This window comes from Culex quinquefasciatus, chromosome 3 (assembly GCF_015732765.1).
Source record: "Culex quinquefasciatus strain JHB chromosome 3, VPISU_Cqui_1.0_pri_paternal, whole genome shotgun sequence".
In the NCBI taxonomy this organism is placed as follows: Eukaryota; Metazoa; Arthropoda; class Insecta; order Diptera; family Culicidae; genus Culex; species Culex quinquefasciatus.
In genome coordinates, this window is record NC_051863.1 from 137,408,976 (window position 1) to 137,429,217 (window position 20,242).

Sequence of the window (20,242 nt, forward strand, 5' to 3'; positions counted from 1 at the left end):
TGCCATCGAGAAATTACGATCGAAATTTTAAGACTTTAAATTAATAGGTTTTTTTCATTTTAAAAGTGTCAAAAATTTCATTAGTTAGGAAATTTTCAAAACTATTTTTTTTTATTTGTTTATTCAAAACGCTAAAATTTTTTTTAAACATTTTTTTTTTGAAAATTTTAATTTGTATGCAGTTATTGATTAACTTTGTTTGTTTTTTATTAAATAGATTTACATTCATCTCTTACGGTGCAAGGCAGATATTTCAGACTACTTTTTGTTAAATTTTTTAAAACAATATCTAATGTTTGCAAAAATTAGAAACAAAAAAAATATTGAATTTTTTTTTTTTAAATATATAACATAATATAATTCGTTAAGATATACAGTCCAGACTCGGTTATTCGAAGCCTCGATCTTTTATTTGCGTAAAACTTTGTCCTAAATTTTGGTCCCTGATAACGAATCCGAATATTTTTACACTCTAAAAAGTAACCCTGCATAGTTACAAAAATACGTAATTTTAAAATGATTTTTTTTTGTTCTAAATGAAAAAATAACCCTTCTCTCTGGGTTATTTCAGGTTTGAAACGTACATTAAATGTCCCATAAAATCATGTCTCACGATTTTTTACTGCTGAGTAACGGGAAATGGCAGCGGTTTATAAAATTTTTTTTTTGTTTTTTTTAAATTGAAAAATTCGTTTTATTTTTATTTTTAGTACGCCATCAAATCGAGCGTCCCATTTTACACAAAAGTCAACTCGACACCAAATTTCTATCACCTCACGGTTTCGAGCTACAAATCACAAAAATGAAAGGGGTTGCACCGCCCCTTCGTCACGAGATATCGGAAAATGGACCTCGGATTCGTGATCAGCAACAAAAATTACCCCTTACGACCAAGTTTCACGCAAATCGAAGAGGGGTCTGGACAACTTTTTCCGATCCCGTGTGAGTTGGCGGAGAATTACCCATATTTGTTTTCCTAAAACTGATCAAATCTGGAAGCCACAACGCAACCAAAAAGAAAACATCCGCAATTAAAAATAAATTTATCGTCTCAAAGGTAATTTTCATTACATTTACATTACATTTACATTACATTTACATTACATTTACATTACATTTACATTACATTTACATTACATTTACATTACATTTACATTACATTTACATTACATTTACATTACATTTACATTACATTTACATTACATTTACATTACATTTACATTACATTTACATTACATTTACATTACATTTACATTACATTTACATTACATTTACATTACATTTACATTACATTTACATTACATTTACATTACATTTACATTACATTTACATTACATTTACATTACATTTACATTACATTTACATTACATTTACATTACATTTACATTACATTTACATTACATTTACATTACATTTACATTACATTTACATTACATTTACATTACATTTACATTACATTTACATTACATTTACATTACATTTACATTACATTTACATTACATTTACATTACATTTACATTACATTTACATTACATTTACATTACATTTACATTACATTTACATTACATTTACATTACATTTACATTACATTTACATTACATTTACATTACATTTACATTACATTTACATTACATTTACATTACATTTACATTACATTTACATTACATTTACATTACATTTACATTACATTTACAAAAAAAAAACAACAGTAAGAAAATTATCGTTTTTTTAATTTCTATTTCTTATTTTTTTGGATTTATTGAAAACAGGGAAAATAACAAAAATTTGCTCAAAACATAAAAATGCTAAATAAAAATCGAGAAAAAATTTCGAAGATCTTGAAAGTTGTTCTCCTTCCAAAAACGGTTACCCTAGTCAGATCCAACCAGCGTTACGTCGCCTGGTTTTTCGACTTCGCCACTTTTCCCGGATAGACCCTTTGCTTTTCACCAGCTCCGATAACAAAAACATAAACAAAACGGCGTGCGTTCGAAGCAGCGGTCCAATTAAGTTAAAATCCCCCCTCGAAAACTTCGCGCAATGAGTGATTCAGTGACCTACTCGGTATCGTACACGGATACGCACGCCGTGCTGCTCGTGACCACCCCGGAGCTGGACCTGGAGCACGCCGACACCGCGCTGGCCCTCGAAGTGCACGACCGGGAGCTCGTGTTCACCGCACCGCCGTACCATGTGAGGTGAGGTTTCGATCGTCTTTGTAGAGATTTTGCGGGACTTATTATGACTCTTCTTGATGTTACTTAGAATTCCGGTGGATCGTGATCTGCGGCGGCAGGATGAGGGTTTTCCCGAGCGGATTGATTACGAGAAGGAGGTTATCTGTTACCACATCCCGTTGGTGACGAGGGAACAGGTTGAGTCAAGTTCTGAAACGTTGTTTGCGTATGGCTTCAACAATTGGTACAGCGGACCGCTGAACATTGTAAGTCGATTGGATTCTGAGTAGAATCAGAACATTAATGAGCGATCATTTCCAGATCAACAACCAAGATTTCAAATCTCTATCGAATCCGGAACGATTCTCCAACGAGGAACGACACCAGAAGCGATTGTCAGACGAGAAGACTGACTTCAACCAGGAACACTTTGGGATGGATCACGTTCAGTGCTTGATCGACTGCTTTGGGCTGGACTCCGCGGTGATACCCCTGGAAGTAAAGCTCACCGAAGATCAAAACTATCGTATTAAGGTGATTCTCAGCGACAAGAAGGACGATCTGGATCAGTATCGAACGCTAGCGGAAGACAGTTCGATTCTACTGAACCTACTCGACATTTTGCTGGCCGTGCTGTACGACAAACTGCTGCAAAGCAACGAACTGAACGAGGCCATTTCGCACGTCAACATCCACCGGATATCGGCCACGCTGTCGTACTTTGAGCAGTTCAAATCTGAGGATACTGTGCTGACTGCGTTCTATCGACGATCCTGTGTCTACCCGCTGTTTCGAAGCAAAGAACTGGCGCAAATCTGCGCGCAGCGCTTGGTAGATGCGTCGAAAAAGGACGCCTTCAACGATTGGATCCTCGAAAAGTTGATGTACTGTTACGAGTCTTTCATGCAAAATGATTGCTCTGTGCTGAACCATTACTACGTCAAAGACTACATCCGGTTTGTGCGGCTTTGCGCGCCCGTTGAAGGTTTTCGCAAAGTTGTGGAAGAAGTTGCGGCGCTTCTGCCGCAGGTACACGAGCGATCGCTGGGATTTGGAGAAGAGGCTGTTGTGCAAAAGTTTGTCCGGGATATTATTGGCCGGTTGGATGATAGCTCAACCGACTCGGATGACGATTCGTCGAGTGAGGGCGAAACGGAGACCGAGAGTAGTGACGAGGAGGTGATTTCACAACCGGAAGAAAGCGTGTTGGACAAATTAATGAACTTGAAAATACAACCCTGAGTACAAATTTGGCTTTATTTAGTTGGTTTTCTTCGAACTATGCGTCTTTTTGGATTTTTTCTTCCCGCAAATAAGTCGTCCAAGCAGGTACAAGACCAACATTGGCACTCCCAGAAGCATAGCCAACACGTCCAGATTGTGGTACTGGACAAATCCGAGATCCATCGACGCGGTCCGGATGTGTGGAGCTCCCTTATGTCGGATGACGTACTCTATCCAGAATACGGCCAGTTCCAGCGGGGTTTGCGGTTGATCACGGTACCGCTGGGAGATAGCTTTCGCACTTTCACTGTACTTGGGATCCTTTAGGATTGCGTGGATTGCATTCGTCAGCCGTTCGTAGGTTATGTCCTGATAAGCTACGGCCAGTCCGTAGCCGCCACGTTCCGCCTTGGCCATGTTCAGATGTTGATCGCCAAACACCGGAATACCAATAATTGGCACCCCATGATACAGAGACTCCGTCGAACTCAGCAACCCTCCATGGGTAATGAACAACCGCACATTGGGATGCGCCAGAACGTCATCCTGTGGCCACCAGTTCTGAATAACAACATTGTCCGGCTTATTCGGCAGATTCTCATCTTCCCACTTCCACAGCACCGTTTGCTTCAACCCCGAAAACACCTTCAAAAACGCATCCCGCTTCGCCGGAGGCATATCCTTGCCCTGAATGTTCGACCCCATTGAGAAATAAATAACCCCCTCCGTTGCGTTGTCCATAATCGCCTGAATCTTCCCCGGAAGCGCATTCGCCACCCGATTAATATGCATTCCCCCAACCTCGACCATGTTCGTCGCGTAAGGCCTCGGATATCCGATCGAAAAGTGCGTATTAAGCAGTACCAACGAAACCGCGCGCTTCTTCAGCTCGTACAGGTCCGGCTTCGGATCCGGAAAGGCACTGCCGTACATCTGCAGCTGGGCCGGTCGGTCCAAGATGTTCTCCACGAGAATTTCAACCGCGCTCATGACGGTGTTTAGGGCGCGCTCCTTGAAGGTCATGTGGTCGGTGAAGCTCAGGAACGGATTGGGCACGTACGAGGGGGGCGAGGGGGTGCCGACCAGGTCGGTGGTCCACTTGCTGGCGCCGAAGGTGGACATGGCTACGCACGGGGCGTTGAAGTGGTGGACGAAGCCTGGGGACGAAAGTGGAAAAAATAAGTTTTTGGTTTATTGTAATTAGAGGGTGACGAGCGGGAATTCCCGGGAAATTGATCATTTTTGGACCTCTCGATTCCCGGTAAATTTGGTCGAGACTCCGGGAAATTTCAAACTTATGAATATCGAAGCAAAATTATACAAACTAATCAGAAAAACATTTAAAAATTTCGAAATTGTTTTTGTCATTAGATGTTCAATATTCGATGCTCAAGTTTGAGCGAACCAATGCCTCTCTAATCTTCTTATTCAGAAAGTGTAAACTTTAACTTAAGTATACTTAGTAGTTATTGTTTCTATTTATTATTTCTAAGAGGAAAAAGCCTTCACAGAAAAAAATCTTGGTAATATTACATCTGGAAAGGGGTACATCTTTTATGTCAGAAAAAAGGTGTAATTTTACCTCTGAAAATGTGTAATTTTAACTCTTTTCTGTTTTAATGTCGCTTTTTCAGTTTAATTTGAGGTAAAATTACATCATAAAAGAGGTAACATTCAACCTTCCAAAATTACACCTTCCAAATTTACACAATTTTTTACTGTGTTTTCAAGATAAGTATAATTTACATATCCTCTCTCGAGCATAACAATCCTCCTAGTCTAGTTTAGTAAGTTAATTTCTCTGTTTCAAGGTAATTTTTTTTCGATGTCAATAAGTCATTGTGTGTTTCGTATCAACCTCATCTTTAAATAAAAAACATCTGGCAATCTTTGTAAAGTTAAGGTCCGCCACATATGAACATTCGGATTTTCCTGATAACTATTTTTTCAATGAATATTAACAGTTGACCTTAAAAAGGAAAAAAACACATTTTAAATTGTTGTATTGAATCGTTATTTATCATATTGCAAAAATTCAGAAATTATATAACAGTGTTCCCAAATGAACCGGTTAGGCTAGGTTCACCTATAAACTTGGTTCGGCTTAAGCCTCCCTTTGTGGTTCAATCCTGGTTCAGTGAACCATGAACCATGGCTTAAGCCAGGTTAACCAGGCTAATGAAAACCATAGGAATAATGCACTGTGTAACAAATATTAAGTGTAGCAATGTTACAATGTAACATTCATTACACCGTAACATTGTTACACCGCATCATTCGTTACACCGCATCATTCGTTACACCGTAACGTTGTTACACCGTAACATTGTTACACCGTTGTATGATTACACCGTAACATTGTTACACCACAACATTCGTTACACCGTAACATTCGTTACACCGTTACATTGTTACACCGCAACATTCGTTACACCGTAATAATGTTACGGTGTAAGATTGTTACGGTGTAAGATTGTTACGGTGTAAGATTGTTACGGTGTAATGAATGTTGCGGTGTAACAATGTAACGGTGTAACGAATGTTACGGTGTAAGATTGTTACGGTGTAACGAATGTTACGGTGTAACAATGTTACGGTGTAACAACGTTACGGTGTAACAACGTTACGGTGTAACAACGCTACGGTGTAACAACGTTACGGTGTAACAACGTTACGGTGTAACAACGTTACGGTGTAACAACGTTACGGTGTAACAACGTTACGGTGTAACAACGTTACGGTGTAACAACATTACGGTGTTACAATGTTACGGTGTAACAACGTTACGGTGTAACAACGTTACGGTGTAACAACGTTACGGTGTAACAACGTTACGGTGTAACAACGTTACGGTGTAACAACATTACGGTGTTACAATGTTACGATGTAATGAATGTTGCGGTGTAACGAATGTAACGGTGTAACGAATGTTGTGGTGTAACAATGTTATGGTGTAATCATACTACGGTGTAACGAATGTTACGGTTTGAGCATACTACGGTGTAACAAAGCTTGCCGTTTAGCCTAACAATCTTTGATCAGGTTCAAGCCAGGTTCAAGCCTGGTTCAAGCCGATGGTTCATTTTGGCTAGCCTCGCCTGGTTTGAACCAAATGAACCATGGCTCACGGCACTCAGTGAGCCTGAGCCGACGATGCTTGCCGACGTGTGGTGTGAACCTGAACCAGAAAAATGAACCTAGCCTAGCCGATGGCTTAGGCTCGTGGGAACACTGATTTTTTTAAAAAATGACTCAGCACGAATTAAGGTTCGTAAACACTTTATACTTCAATTATGAGTCCCAAAAAGCTCAAGAAAAAGCTCACATGTTTTTTTTCAGGCAAGTCTCCATACAAAATAAGTAAAAATATATTATGCTGTATCTTGAGATAGGATTTGTTGATTCTTTTGGTCTCCTCGACAAAGTTGTTATTAACAAGAACAACTTAAACATAAAGGTACACCGAGAAATAAAATTATCGTTTTTTGAATTATCTTTTATTTTTCACAAAATCATGAATTTCCATATTCTGGGTTTTGTAGAAATTTTATATATTTTTTTAAATTGTATTTAGGACGCAAAATGGCTTAGCTTTACAGAAATACGTGCAAAAGCGTAAGGACAAGCTTTGACTAAAAAAAAATATTGTTTTTGTAAAGCTCTTGTTTTACTATAAAAAATATCAAACGTTGATGTGAATTTGAAAAATCGACTTTTGGTCATATTTTGTGTTTTTATGACAATTTTCAATTCTGAGAGCAGATTCAGCGGGCAAAATTACATGAAAAAACATATAGTTGAACATTTTGTTTGAATTTCGTTAGGGTGGTCCCATACACTTTTCCCTTGAACATTTTCAAATGAAGATATCTCGAGTTTAAAGAAAAATACCCCTCGGATTTTTTCAGCGTTTATAGTGCTAGATCTACTCTTTCGAATTCAACCTGGCGCTTAAAATTTGGCCTGAGTCCTTTCGAGATATTTGAGTTGCATCTATTTTACCTTGATGCAAATCCAAATTGATTTGTCAAAAAATAAAAATGTTCGATTTCTAGAGCGTTAAAAGTGCCCCGAACATCACTTTACTCTCAAGCTTAACCCTGAATTGCTACGCTCAAAAAACTGATTTTTTAAGGTTTGCTCAGATGCTTTCTCTAAATATGGTCATAGAAGGTGTAGATTGCGAGATATAATTTTGGTGTCTTCAACAAAGTTGCTTGGATTGGCGAGCCCAACAAGTTTCTAGAAAACAAAAAAAAATCCCAAAACTATTCCTGCAAAGTTAGATTTCTAAAATCACCTTAATCGTGAACCACCCTAATTTTGAACCAAACCAAAAGTTGCCCTTTTCCATTTGCAACAACACTTCTGAAGGCACCAAAGCTCCAAAACTTCACAATTTTTAGGAAAATCAATTTTACACTTATTTTTGCGATCTAGCGAAATTATCGTAGCCATTCTATTGATAAAGAACATTCTACAGCAGCATCCCATCTTGTCGACAAGTTTACCCAACTATGTCAACAATTAGACCCTCCCAACCCAACGGAACTAAGCTGCCATCTTCACAACGCACGCTTCCACTTACCGAGCATTGCGTCATTCATAAAGATCTCTAGCACGATCAGGTCAAACTTTTCGTCGGAATTGATCAGCTTCGTCACGGCAGGATCGGTCAACGTTTCATTCGTAACCGTTTGCCCAAAGGCGTACGTCTTCTTAATGCTGTCCAGGGCTCCCATCTGCGCAAAGTTCAGCATGTTTGAAGTCAGCGCTGGAATCACAGAACAGAACGGGCGATGATTTAGCACCTTTTTTGAGGTGTTTCTCGTTTGTCTTCTTCATTCATTTGGACAAACTTATCTACGACGCTGGGTTCGTTTATCACTTGACTTACGCTTGACTGCTTCCCAAATTTTGGTTGTCGTGACATCGCGAAAATTTTCAATCGGTTTCTTCTGCGGAAACGGGCTGATAACGGTCACCTGTTGAAAATGGGGTGATTTGTTCAGTGCATTTGCTATTTTTTGCATCTACAGACGAAATTTGAAACAAACTAACCTCATGACCTTTCTTGGCAAGTGCCTTCATCAACGACGAAGCCACAATGTAATGGGATCGGGCTGTAGTGGGAAAAACTCCCAAAATTTTGGCAGATTCCGTGCCAGAAAAGGACGAAATGGCCAAAAAACCGCCGACAACCAGCAGCCACGCGCTTTTCATCGTTGTAGGATATATAAAACGCTCTTCACGATTTCACCACGCGACTGACCATCGCCAGAGTAAATTTGACTCTGACCGGCTGATGACCGAAAACCAGTTGCCGCTGTTGGATATCTGAGGTTTTTTTGCGTGTGTACGACGAATCTAGCTAATTCCAGGCTGAAATGATGATTGGTGTTGGTAAAATATTTGAAGAATGGAGGTAGACGGATCATTTCTTGGAGCTATGCTCATTTGGAAAGGTACCGGTATTTTCGGTCTGCTTTGAATGCTTTATTTTCATTCTTAGACAAGTTAAATTCCAAAGACTTGTACGTTTACCCTATATAAATACCACTATGAATAAGAATTAAGAGTATTTCACTGTGAACGTTTCTCGCTGCGTAAGATTTTAAATGATTAGATACTGTCATGAGTTCACTAATGATATCCAATATAAAATTGTGACTCTTCGCATTTTTTGTCTAGCTGTGTAGAGCGCAACCAAAAATGACAATGCATTTTTCTACGATTTTAGTATTTAGTAATTCGATGCCTCTGTGCTCTCTTGTTCCTAACTTGCTGGTTTTCCTATCTAGTTAGCATAAGAGAGCACAGAGGCATCGATTTTGTCAATCTGAAATGCCAGCAATGCAGCAAATACAAATCGTCGCCGTCGTGCTAACTTGTCGCACGTGCATTTTGGGCCAAATTAAGTTAAGAACGCCATTTTGTGCAGCTAACAATGCCTCACCTTTTGACCTTCACAGATACCCAAAATTCGATTTCAATTCTAAGATATTCAATAAAAACCCAAAAAACTCCGTGCATTGTTGTCGCTCTTCATATGAAAGAATTTTCGATCTTGTCACTCCCTGAAAATTGATGTAAATGCGACAACTGGATCCCGCCCGTGTGGATCAATCGGACCGCGCACTGGCTCACAATCCAGAGGTTGCTGGTTCGAATCCCGCGGCGGGCGCTCTAAAATTCTTTGTGTAAATATGGGTATTCGGCGCCGTCGCTCCGTGCCATACTTTCATACACTTAGGAGCCCAGGGCGGCGAAGTCCTTGTAGATAAAAAGGAAGACACTAGTGGTTGGTACTAGCAATGGTGGCCGACAGCTATAAAGTCAACTTCGTTTCGTCGCGACAACTGGCCAAAGGAATTTCAGGTCAGAACGCGTTTGACGCACGTACAAGTTAGACTACCGTAAACATTTGTAATTATAACTCGAGACTCCAGCAACCAACTTCAACCAAACTTCGGGACAATGCACAAAATGGTCAGCCAAACAAAACGTTTTTGTCATTGTTTACATTGCGTGCTCTCGTTTTTGTTTATTCAAGGTCAAACATTAAAATGCCTTTTTCTCGGAACGTCGAATTGGCGGGTGCGACAAGATAGCACGACAGCGTCGAAATGAGCAATCGTTTATTAAAACCGGAAATGGATTTTATTTGTATTTTTTTATTTGGCTCAAACTTTGTGGGAGCCTTCTTTATGACCAAAAAAGTTTTTTGTGTCATTGGTTCACCCATACAAGTCTTCATACAAATTCGGCAGCTGTCCATACAAAAATGGTACGTAAATATTCGAAAATCTGTAACCTTTGGAAGGAATTTTCTGATTTGTCTTCGGCAAGGTTGTAGGTACTGATGAGGACTGTTCAGAAAAAATAGGTTCACGGAAATCTAGCCATTTTTTTAATTCACTTTTTTTTCACAAAAAGTAAGTTTCCCAAAATCCGTTTTTTTTTTAGATTTTTTGATATGTTTCAGGAGACCAAAACCCGCAACTTTTGAGCCACCGAGACTTTTTGAAACAACAGTGATTTTTGTAAAAAATCGAAATTTCATACATAAAATTGTTTTGACCTCATTTTTTTATGTAAATTTGAATTTGCAATCGAAAAGTATTGTACAGATTTTTTGATATAGGGCCCCGTTTTCAAGATTAACCACCGAAAGTTTGATTTCAGGGATTTTTTATTGTATTTTTTGTAATTTTTATAATTTTTGTAATTTTTGTAGATTTTGTAATTTTTAAATTTTTGTAATTTTTGTATTTAAAAAAAAACATCAAAATTTCAATGGAAATAGAAGTCTTATCAACTGAGAACAATCTAGAATGCATTTTTTTTGCATTGATAATCATATTTAGCATGTTTGGACTCGTTTAAAAATATCTTGAACTTTTATAAAATTACAATGTACAGCACAGCAAACTTTTTTTTTTTGAATTTTAAATACATTAAATTTGTAGGAAATTTTGAAATAAATGTAATGTGCATAAATTTAACATTTCTTAAAAATCAGTTCATCTTAAGGAGAGAATGGTTATGAAATCAAATAAATTTTTAACACATTCACAAACTTTTCTCCTAATTTTTTTAATAAAAATTCAAGAAAACTTGCAGAAATTTTTTATTTCTCATATTTTTTTTCTTTGTTCAATTTGCAGTAACAGGTATGCAGTAACAGGTATAAACGATTGAAAATTGATTACCATTTAGTTTTTGTTTGTTTGAAATACATAAAAACTTATTTAAAAAACCTTACTTAATCCACCATAAGGTGGTTGGTGCCTTCCTCACATTTATATTGTATATTTGGTTCTAGAGTTTTTTTTATAAGGACCTATAAACATATGAAACACAATAGCTTATAGGACCTTCTAAAAAACTCTAGAATTTTTTACCAGACCAGCAAAAGGGTCCTAAAGCCCTATGTAAATGTGTATGTACAACGGTAAAAAACACGATTAAAAACCATTTGTGATCACTTTTTTCATTTTTATACAAAAAAAAAATTACAAGACAACATGATTTTGATAGATTAACTATGGTCCCCTTGGAACGAGCTGTCAAGTAAGATCTTTTCTGTGAAGAAGAACCGCGAAGTTAATTTATCAAAATTGATTAAAAAATTTATTATAAATCCTTTTCGATTGTACGAAGGGTCATTGTACTCAGAAAAATAAGCTTTATCGTTGTGAACAATAATATGGCAAATTTAAGCTTTTTTATATTTAAGAAAATCACTATACACCCTGCAATTAAAGGGACGACGGTTCACATGAGAGTTCCATCGAAATCAAATTGAATTCCATTGAAACCAAATATTTAATCAATCTCTAACTGAAAAGGTCTTTCAAAAAACTTTTTAAAAATATATAAAAAGATGGGTTTTCTTACAAAAGCCACCCTTTTAACAATCTTTCGGGATTTTACCAAAATCCTTTTTTTTAGCATACATTTTTAAGTACAGTACCTTCTAAACTTCATATTAACTAGGGTTTATGAGACCCTAAGACCGATCGAATGAGACCAAAACGGTCCAAATCGGTTCAGCACTCCGGAGATAGAAATTGATTCTGAGTCGATATGTATACGTGAAGGTGGGTCTAGGAAATCGAACTAAGGAGTTGATTTTTCGAGTGATTGTATAGCGTTTTTGAGTAAGGTGAGGAAAGCAGAAAGAACTTGCGTTTTTTTTTCGGTTATTTAATCATTTCTTATTCCATTCGTATTATTCTTGACTTCTTTAGTCATGTTTATTATTTAATAATCTTAAATACTAAACGTCACCACCAAACGATCATCAAGGCCACAGGACGCAGATGCGTTTTACTGTAAAAAAATGACTCCGAAAGCGTGTTCCGGATGCAGTACTCCAGCCTTTTTCGGAACACGCTTAACATTGTGGTTTGGTTGAACATTTAACCTTGACGTTGCTGAATCGACAAACGGAAGGTTGACGTGGAAATGAAAACGTCCTCACGTTCGTTGCCGCGTTCGTGTAGACATACTCGACTGTTGACAAATTTTGAAATATCCTACCGACATCAGGAACATCAGTCGGATCAGCTCCTCCGAGTCCCTCTCGACGGACACCGAATTGGAGACGATCGGGAAATTCAGCTCAGCAAGTCATGGGAGATTTGCCCGGAGATCACGGTGTTGACCACAATTTGATTCGAGAAGATCGCACACAGGGTCGATTCGTGGGTTGTCGTAATTGGAGTGGCATATCGGATAACCTAGCAGATGCAAATAAAGATTTAGTTGGGAGGGAAAAGAATGTATTGGGGCAAATACGCATCACCTGCTGGTAACCGCTCGCCGACTATGGTCAATTTGGACGGGAGAACTCGTGCTCGGCGGGGCTGATGATGCTGTTCAATCCGAAATCTTCACCGGCTTGTGGGCACATAGATGAACAAAGCAGCTTCCGTCGGGAAGTCAGTAGCGAGTTGATGTACCCCGGGTGGGCCTGAATGGAGGAATTTCAATATCTTCTTTTTTCCACTCTATGAACAGTTGAACTGTTTTTGAACTGTTTTTGCAGCGCGTACGAGGCCAGATGCAGCCGCCGTCGACAGCTGCATCACGTAAACAATCTTTGATTTTGACATTTCAAAATCAAGCGTTGCCAGTTCAGCAGAGAAAGTGCTGTGACAGTTCCGCGCGAAAATTGAGTGCGTGCAGATGTGCACTATCCAGTACCATCGCGCACCCAATTTCACCCTGAACACAAACCTTTCGTGCAAAAACCGTGTGGAAATTCTAACACCTTGGTATTATGAGGAGTGTATTTCACTAAAAAATCGTGTAATTCTTTGTCAGGGCATAATTGTTCAGCAACATAATTAATACAGACTTTTTCCAGAAGATATGCAGACTCTCATTTGAAACAATGTGGCAACCGGGCGATATGCATATGCTGAGCGCCTCTCGCGCGTAGGCAAAAAGATCCGGCCTTTGAGGTTATGCAAAAATCACCCTTTTTTGTATCTACAAAAAAACTTTTTTATGGCATAACTTTAAAAGTACTTCATTAAACAGAATAAAATTTAATAGGGTCTTAGGGGACCCCAAAACGAACAGAATAAGGCGGATCCGGCCAAAATCGGTTCAGCCAGTTCTGAGATAATCGTGTGGAAAAAAAATCATGTCTACACACATCCCCACAGACATTTGTAGAGAATTTAATTCTGAGTCGATAGGTATACGTGAAGGTATATCTAGGAGGTGTATTTAAGAAGTTCATTTTTCGAGTGATTTTATAGCCTTGCCTCAGTGAGGTGAGGAAGGCAAAAACGTTAATTAATCCACCCTAAGGTGGTTGAAGCCTCACATTAATAAAGTCATATTAATCATTTGATAGGAGGGTTGTTAGACCTTCAACTTTTTGGGCGTGTTGCAAAAGGTCCAACCAACTGACCAACGACGGGCCGCACGATAGATCCGGACAACGTTTTCATCAAAAGATCTGAGGTTTAGCCTCTGACAAGTGTTAAAGTTACACTTAAGTGCTCATAACTTTTGATAGGATTGTCAGATCTTCAATCTTTTGGGTGCATTGGAAGCGTCTTCTGATTACCTATCTAACGATGGGTCGCATGATAGATCCGGACAATGTTTTCATTAAAATATCTTAGATCCGGCCTAAAAAAAGTGTATAAATAACACTTACGTGCTTATAACATTTGATAGGGTTATCAGATCTTCTATGTTTTGTACTCGTTCAAATACCTTTCTAAAAATGTATAACAAGACTGATTTTCTTAAAAAAAACCCACACTTTTTACAATCTTCCGGACTTTTGTTAAAATCTTTTTTTGCAGAACTTTTAAAGTACTTTACAAAACTTTATAATATTAACTAGGGTCTTGTGGGACCCCAAGTCGGATCGAATGAGACCAGAACGGCGTCACTGCCAAGGAATGTTAAAGTAACTTTTTCAATTTATTTTCTAAGAATCTCGATAATATAACCTCATTCTTTATGAAAAGTCTTGCTGATATAAAAAAAAGTACATTTTATTTCCGTTCAATTGTATTTTTTCGGAACTTTTTGCTGTCTAAAAAGTGCACCCAATTGCAACAATGCAAATACACTTACCCCCATTCCACATGTTCGTTAGTAAACCCATTCAAACACTTTCGTCCAGATGCGCTACACGTGATCCGAAACACCTCGCTGAAGGTGATAGACACAGCCGGTCAATATTAGCGCGCGCGCTCTCGTCTGGCGGAATCCTTCAGCACCCTCCTCTTATCAGCAGCGGTAGCAATTTATTCGTCAACGATTGTGTGACGTTGCGTTGCCCACACCAGCGTTCAGTTAGAAAGCATTCTAATCTGCGCAAACAAAACGTGAGAATTAGTCGCTTCTTTGGTGATGTCGAGCTCCTCGTGGTTTATGTGGCGGCCGGGCGTTGATTGTTAGTATATACGTCGATTATATTTAGTACACTTCTTGACCGTGGCAGTGATTTGTCTCGCGTCTTGGATGCAGTTCCTACTTGGCTGTGATAATGAACGGACGGTGGCTAGGATTGATAGCTGTGGTGTTATTGGCGGGATTGGTTGTTCCGTTGAACGGGGCGAGGATCTTGGGAGTTTTACCGTCGGCAGGATGGTCCCACTACGCGATCGGGGAAGGTATCATGAAGGCTCTGGCCCGGGCTGGACACGACGTAACCGTTATCGGTGCACACCGTTGGAAGGATGCGCCCAGCAACTATCGCGCCATCGAGTTGAAAGAGTTAGTGTTCGATAAAGGAGGTAAGATTGAGGTGTGAAATTGACCTTGGGCACTAGCTAATTGATGATTTGTGCGCCGTTTAGGATCTGCGCCGAATCTGTTCCAGTACCGCAACGCTCCGTACTTGAACGTGCTTTATCAGCTGTACACCGAGATTGGGCCGGCCTTATCGGAAATGATTCTGACACACGAAAACGTGAAAGAATTTCTGGCTTCTAATCAGTCATTTGACGCCGTAATTGTGGAATGCTTCGTGAGCGACGTTTTGTACGGATTTGCACAGCATTTTAAGGCTCCGTTGATTGTGTTTTCTCCTTTTGGGGCGTCTTTGTGGGCCAACGAGCTTGTCGGAACGCCGTATCCGTACTCCCAGATTCCACACACCTTCCTCAGCTATACGGATCGCATGAGCTTCTGGGAACGTGTCACCAACACGCTGCTCTGGAACGTAGATCACTTCTATTACAAGAATGTTTTCCTGCCTCGCCAAGAAGCGATGTACGACAAGTACTTCCCCAATGCAACTGTTTCGTTGGAACAGCAAAGAAAAAATACAAGCTTAGTGCTGTTGAATCAGCACTTTAGTTTGAGCTTCCCACATCCGTATGCCCCGAACATGATTGAAATCGGCGGCATTCAGATGGACGGACCAAAGCAGCTGTCCAAAGACCTTCAAGACTACCTGGACAACTCCAAACACGGCGTCATCTACTTCAGCATGGGCTCCATGCTCAAAGGATGCAACTTCCCCGAAGAGAAACGCAACGCCTTCATCAGCGCCTTCGCCCAACTAAAAGAAAACGTTCTCTGGAAGTACGAGAACACAAGCCTCCCCAACAAACCAAAGAACGTCCTCATCAAGCAGTGGATGCCCCAGAACGACATCCTGGCTCATCCAAACGTCAAACTCTTCATCACCCACGGTGGTCTGCTCGGCTCAACGGAATCCCTGTACCACGGCAAACCCATGGTGGGCGTCCCCATCTACGGCGACCAACGGCTCAACATGGCACGCGCCCGGAACGCAGGCTACGGAACCAGCGTAGAGTACGAACACCTGTCCCAACAGTCAATCTCCGAAGCCATCCAAACCGTCCTCGCCAACCCCTCCTTCACAACCAACGCTAGACTTATCTCCGACCGATACCGGGACAAAATGGCCACCCCGGCGGAAACGACCGTATTCTGGGTCGAGTACGTGATCAGACATCGGGGCGCCCCCCAGCTGCACTCGGCCGCACCCGAGCTATCCTACGCCGAGCGGAACCTGTTGGACGTGTACGGATTGATGTTATTATTAGTGGGGTTGGTGTTGGCCGCTGTAATTCGGGTGGTAAGATCCGTGTTGGGATTATTTGGTTCGTCGCCAAAGGGGGAAAGTGGTGCCAAAAATAAACGCGAGTGAGAACGACGTGATGGGGGATGATGATCGAAGCTTAATGTGGGATGATGAGTTCAAATATTTATCTGGTCGATTGAAAGCGCACACGAAGTAGACTGTAGGATTAATTTAGTTCTGTAAAATTCACATGAAGCTATGTCCTCCATTTTATCGTGCCATGAAATCTAAAAATATGTAAAAATAGTTAGTACAAATAAGAAATAAAATCATGTAATGAAACAGAAACCAAACCATAGTAAGAGTAAATAGAAATAGCATAGCATAGCATAGCATAGCATTGGTGTCTAGTAAGAGTAAATAGAAATAATAGAAATACTAAAAATAAATAATATATGTTTTTTTTAGTTTAACAAAACACACTTAATGCTATGGATTGAAAGACAAAAACAACGATGTTTGTTTCAGATTAGTGAACACAGTTTTTGCCTTCCTCATCTTACTGATGAAAGGCTATAAAAGCACTCAAAAAACGAACTTCTTAATTTGACCTCCTACCGACCTTGACATTTAAAAAAAAACATCCATGTTTTATAAAAATATAATGTTATCGGCCGGTTTCATGTCATTTAATTTTTTGAATTCTGGGGATTCGCCATACGCAGCTATCCATACAAAAACATTATGTAAATATTCGAAAATCGATATCTTGGGAATGACATTTTCTGATCGTTATGGTGTCTCCGTCATTTTTTTTTTTTTTTTTTAATTTTTGAAATCACTTTACTGCCGTTCTACGCATAATTGTCCCATGTTCAAAAAAGTGCAACTGAGAAAAACGCGATTGAAATTTTTCGACCGATTTCTATGTTTCTACGCATAATTGTCCCGTGGGTTCCTATTCGCCCTATGTGTCCCTGATCGGCCCAGTTAGCAGTTTATCACCCTTATTTGTGATTCTCTTGCTATACAACAGATAAACAAGACATAATGCTTAGTTAAACCAATGATTTACGTGTAAGAAAATACTTGGTGGGACAATTATGCGTAGAAGTTAACGATGGGACAAACAGACTTGGTGTTGTTTTCAATGAGTTTCTGAACAAAGTACCAAATTTTATGTGTTTTTCTTAAAGTACACATCAAACTAAACTTAAAAATGTCATAAAGTCAAAATCGTCCAAAACTGACATGGGACAATTATGCGTAGAACGGCAGTTTAGGCCGTTGCAAATATTTTTTGAAGTTTATGTCCCTCGACTCTGACCAAAGTCGAGGGGGGGCAAAAAAATTAAAAAGTGTGAAAATTGAAATTACGAGCCATGGTTTCAACATTTTCATGAAAAAAGTGCTTTAAAATGCATTATACACCTGTTCAGTTGTTTTGACATCATTAGTTTCCAAAAAATCTGAGTATTGACGAAAATTTTATTTTTTGCAAAAAATAAAAATTTTGCGGTGCTGTATATTGGAATTTTATAAAAATTCAAAACATTTTTAAACAAGCCCAAACATGCTAAATATGATTATCAATGCAGAAAAATGCATTTTAGATTGTTTTCATTTGATTAGACTTCTATTTTCATGGAAATTTTGAAGTTTTTTGAAAAAAAATTTTTTGTCCCCTGATTTTTCAGACCAATTTTGAAGGGGGGGGGCGACATAAACTTTGAAAAATATTTGCAACGGCCTTAAATTGGTTTAAAAAAAACTATTTTTAATTTTTTTATATGTTTTAGCGGACTTAACATCTCATCTTTTTAGAAAGTTTCAGAAGAGGCATCAACACAGCAAAAAATCCGATGGTAAATTCGCATGCAAAAGCATGCACATCACCTTCGTCAAAATAAACACTTAATATTACAAACTGCATGTAAATTTTGCAAACACAAAAAAAAGTTGCAATCGACGGGATTCAAACCCAGCACCAACAGTAAGGACTGGCGCCTTAGCCCATTCGGCCATCAGACCGATGAAAAGCTGTAAGGATAAACGCATATATTAGCTTGACATTTCGGTCAAGTAGGTTACCCATACTGATGGGCTACATATTTCAGGGTGTAAAATCACATAAAATTGCATAAAATAATGCAATTTTTATTTTACACCCAGGCTTTTTACACGCAGCTGGATTACTACTTTTTTAGCTGTGAAGTTTTTGACTAACTTATGATTTTTTGAAAAAAATAATGACTTAAAAACATGTTTAAAAAGGTCAAAACTATTCTTTTACTTCGTTTTTAATGAAAAAAAAAGTTTTGCAGTTTTGATAAAGAGCACCGTTTTAAGTTATATCTAATTTAGGTATTTTTATGTTAAAGTCGTCGTTTCTCATTTTATGAAGATACAGTCCAGACTCGATTATCCGAAGCCTCGATTATCCGAAGGTTTGTTTGGGATTTCGAATAATCGAATCACGAACAAAAAAAATGTGTTCGTGTTTTTTTTTTCATTTTCTTGTTTTCAACATAAAATTCGAGTTCTGCGACCCCATTTTAGTCAAATTTGAGTTGTTGATTGCCTATTAAACAATAAAATGCATTGTTTTTATTATTGCATCACTGCCAATGCCAACCGCCATCTTGGATTGAAAAATTCTAAATCATTCCAGCGCAGTTTAGGGGTCATACGTAAGCTCGGCAATCAAAAATTAGACAGCGAAAAAAATTTATTTTTTCGTGATTTTTCCGAGGCCTTCGGACTGTAGTGCCTGCTTTTGAATAAAAAAATTAAAAGTGAAAATGCTGTGAATTTTTTTCTCTTTCAAATTAGTATTATTTTGAAATTTTAAAATCAAGTTTTTTTTTTTGTTTGGGCTAAAAATACTTATTTTTTACATTTTCAAATGTTGGGCAAAACTTTAAAATTTTCAATTAATTTTTATTAAAATATGCTGAAATTTTCACAAATTTCTCATTTTTCAAAATTAAAAATCGGATTATGTGTTCCCGAAATATCAAATCAAAAATATCAGCAATCAAAGGCCGTATCAACGATGTACTTAAAAAGCAAAATGTAGGGAATTTTTAAACTTTTTGAAAAAAAATGTTTAAAAATTAACAAACATGGCTTTTTTAATTTAAATACTGTGTCTTCATTAAAGTTAGGTACCTAGAATGGCTTTAACTTAAACAAGGTGCACCTTATCAAAATTTCCCTAAAGTACTTTTTGATTGCACATTTAAAATCAAGTCAGAAGTTAAATCTTTTTCTAGATTGTTTTTTTTTTAAATACTGTCATAAATTGGTCAAAGATGTATACCCTACCTGGAATTTTTCATAAAAATTTTAACTCCTTTTTTATAAAAATTGTAACTCTACGGTAAAAATCAAGTTTTGCAACGAGGTCCCCACAACATTTTTTGCAATTACGAAAATCATCCTTTGAATGTAGTCATAAACCAAATGTCCATGTATTTATTCAATGATTAAACGGTTCAAACAATGTTCAAAAGTATTACTTTTTAATACAAGTGCTTTTTTCAATTCCGTCGTGAAACTACTTACTTTTCCTGTCATTCTTGAACGACGAAATAACCTACTTTTCTGTACCAAAAATAACATAATTGAATAGCAACACTTTTCAAAATAAATGCTGAAAAGTTCTACTTTTCAGCACTGAAATGTTTCGAAAAGTAACACTTTTCAACATTTTTTTCGATTTAAACAATTTATTGACAAAATACATGCAAATTTGACTTAAAATTTCACTCAATGGGTGTTTTTCGAAATTGCATAAATGTTGTAT

At 38.2% G+C, this 20,242-nt stretch overlaps 3 protein-coding genes across 3 annotated transcripts; 2 read left to right on the forward strand and 1 right to left on the reverse strand.

The window, feature by feature from the left end:
* The first annotated feature begins 1,988 nt into the window (after positions 1-1,988).
* Positions 1,989-3,436, forward strand: LOC119770263 (protein SHQ1 homolog). The gene is made up of 3 exons (XM_038264806.1): positions 1,989-2,198; positions 2,266-2,443; positions 2,499-3,436. The coding sequence occupies exons 1-3, from the start codon at positions 2,041-2,043 to the stop codon at positions 3,417-3,419; spliced, it is 1,257 nt and encodes a 418-aa protein (XP_038120734.1). The 5' UTR covers positions 1,989-2,040; the 3' UTR covers positions 3,420-3,436.
* On the reverse strand, positions 3,397-8,758 carry LOC119770262 (UDP-glycosyltransferase UGT5-like). The gene is made up of 4 exons (XM_038264804.1): positions 8,463-8,758; positions 8,299-8,386; positions 7,990-8,175; positions 3,397-4,558 (listed from the first exon to the last, which is right to left on the reverse strand). The coding sequence occupies exons 1-4, from the start codon at positions 8,622-8,624 to the stop codon at positions 3,438-3,440; spliced, it is 1,557 nt and encodes a 518-aa protein (XP_038120732.1). The 5' UTR covers positions 8,625-8,758; the 3' UTR covers positions 3,397-3,437.
* Positions 8,759-14,727: 5,969 nt separating this feature from the next.
* Positions 14,728-16,643, forward strand: LOC119770444 (UDP-glycosyltransferase UGT5-like). The gene is made up of 2 exons (XM_038265369.1): positions 14,728-15,175; positions 15,239-16,643. Exons 1-2 carry the CDS (start codon positions 14,926-14,928, stop codon positions 16,558-16,560), a joined length of 1,572 nt encoding a protein of 523 aa, XP_038121297.1. The 5' UTR covers positions 14,728-14,925; the 3' UTR covers positions 16,561-16,643.
* Positions 16,644-20,242: the final 3,599 nt, after the last annotated feature.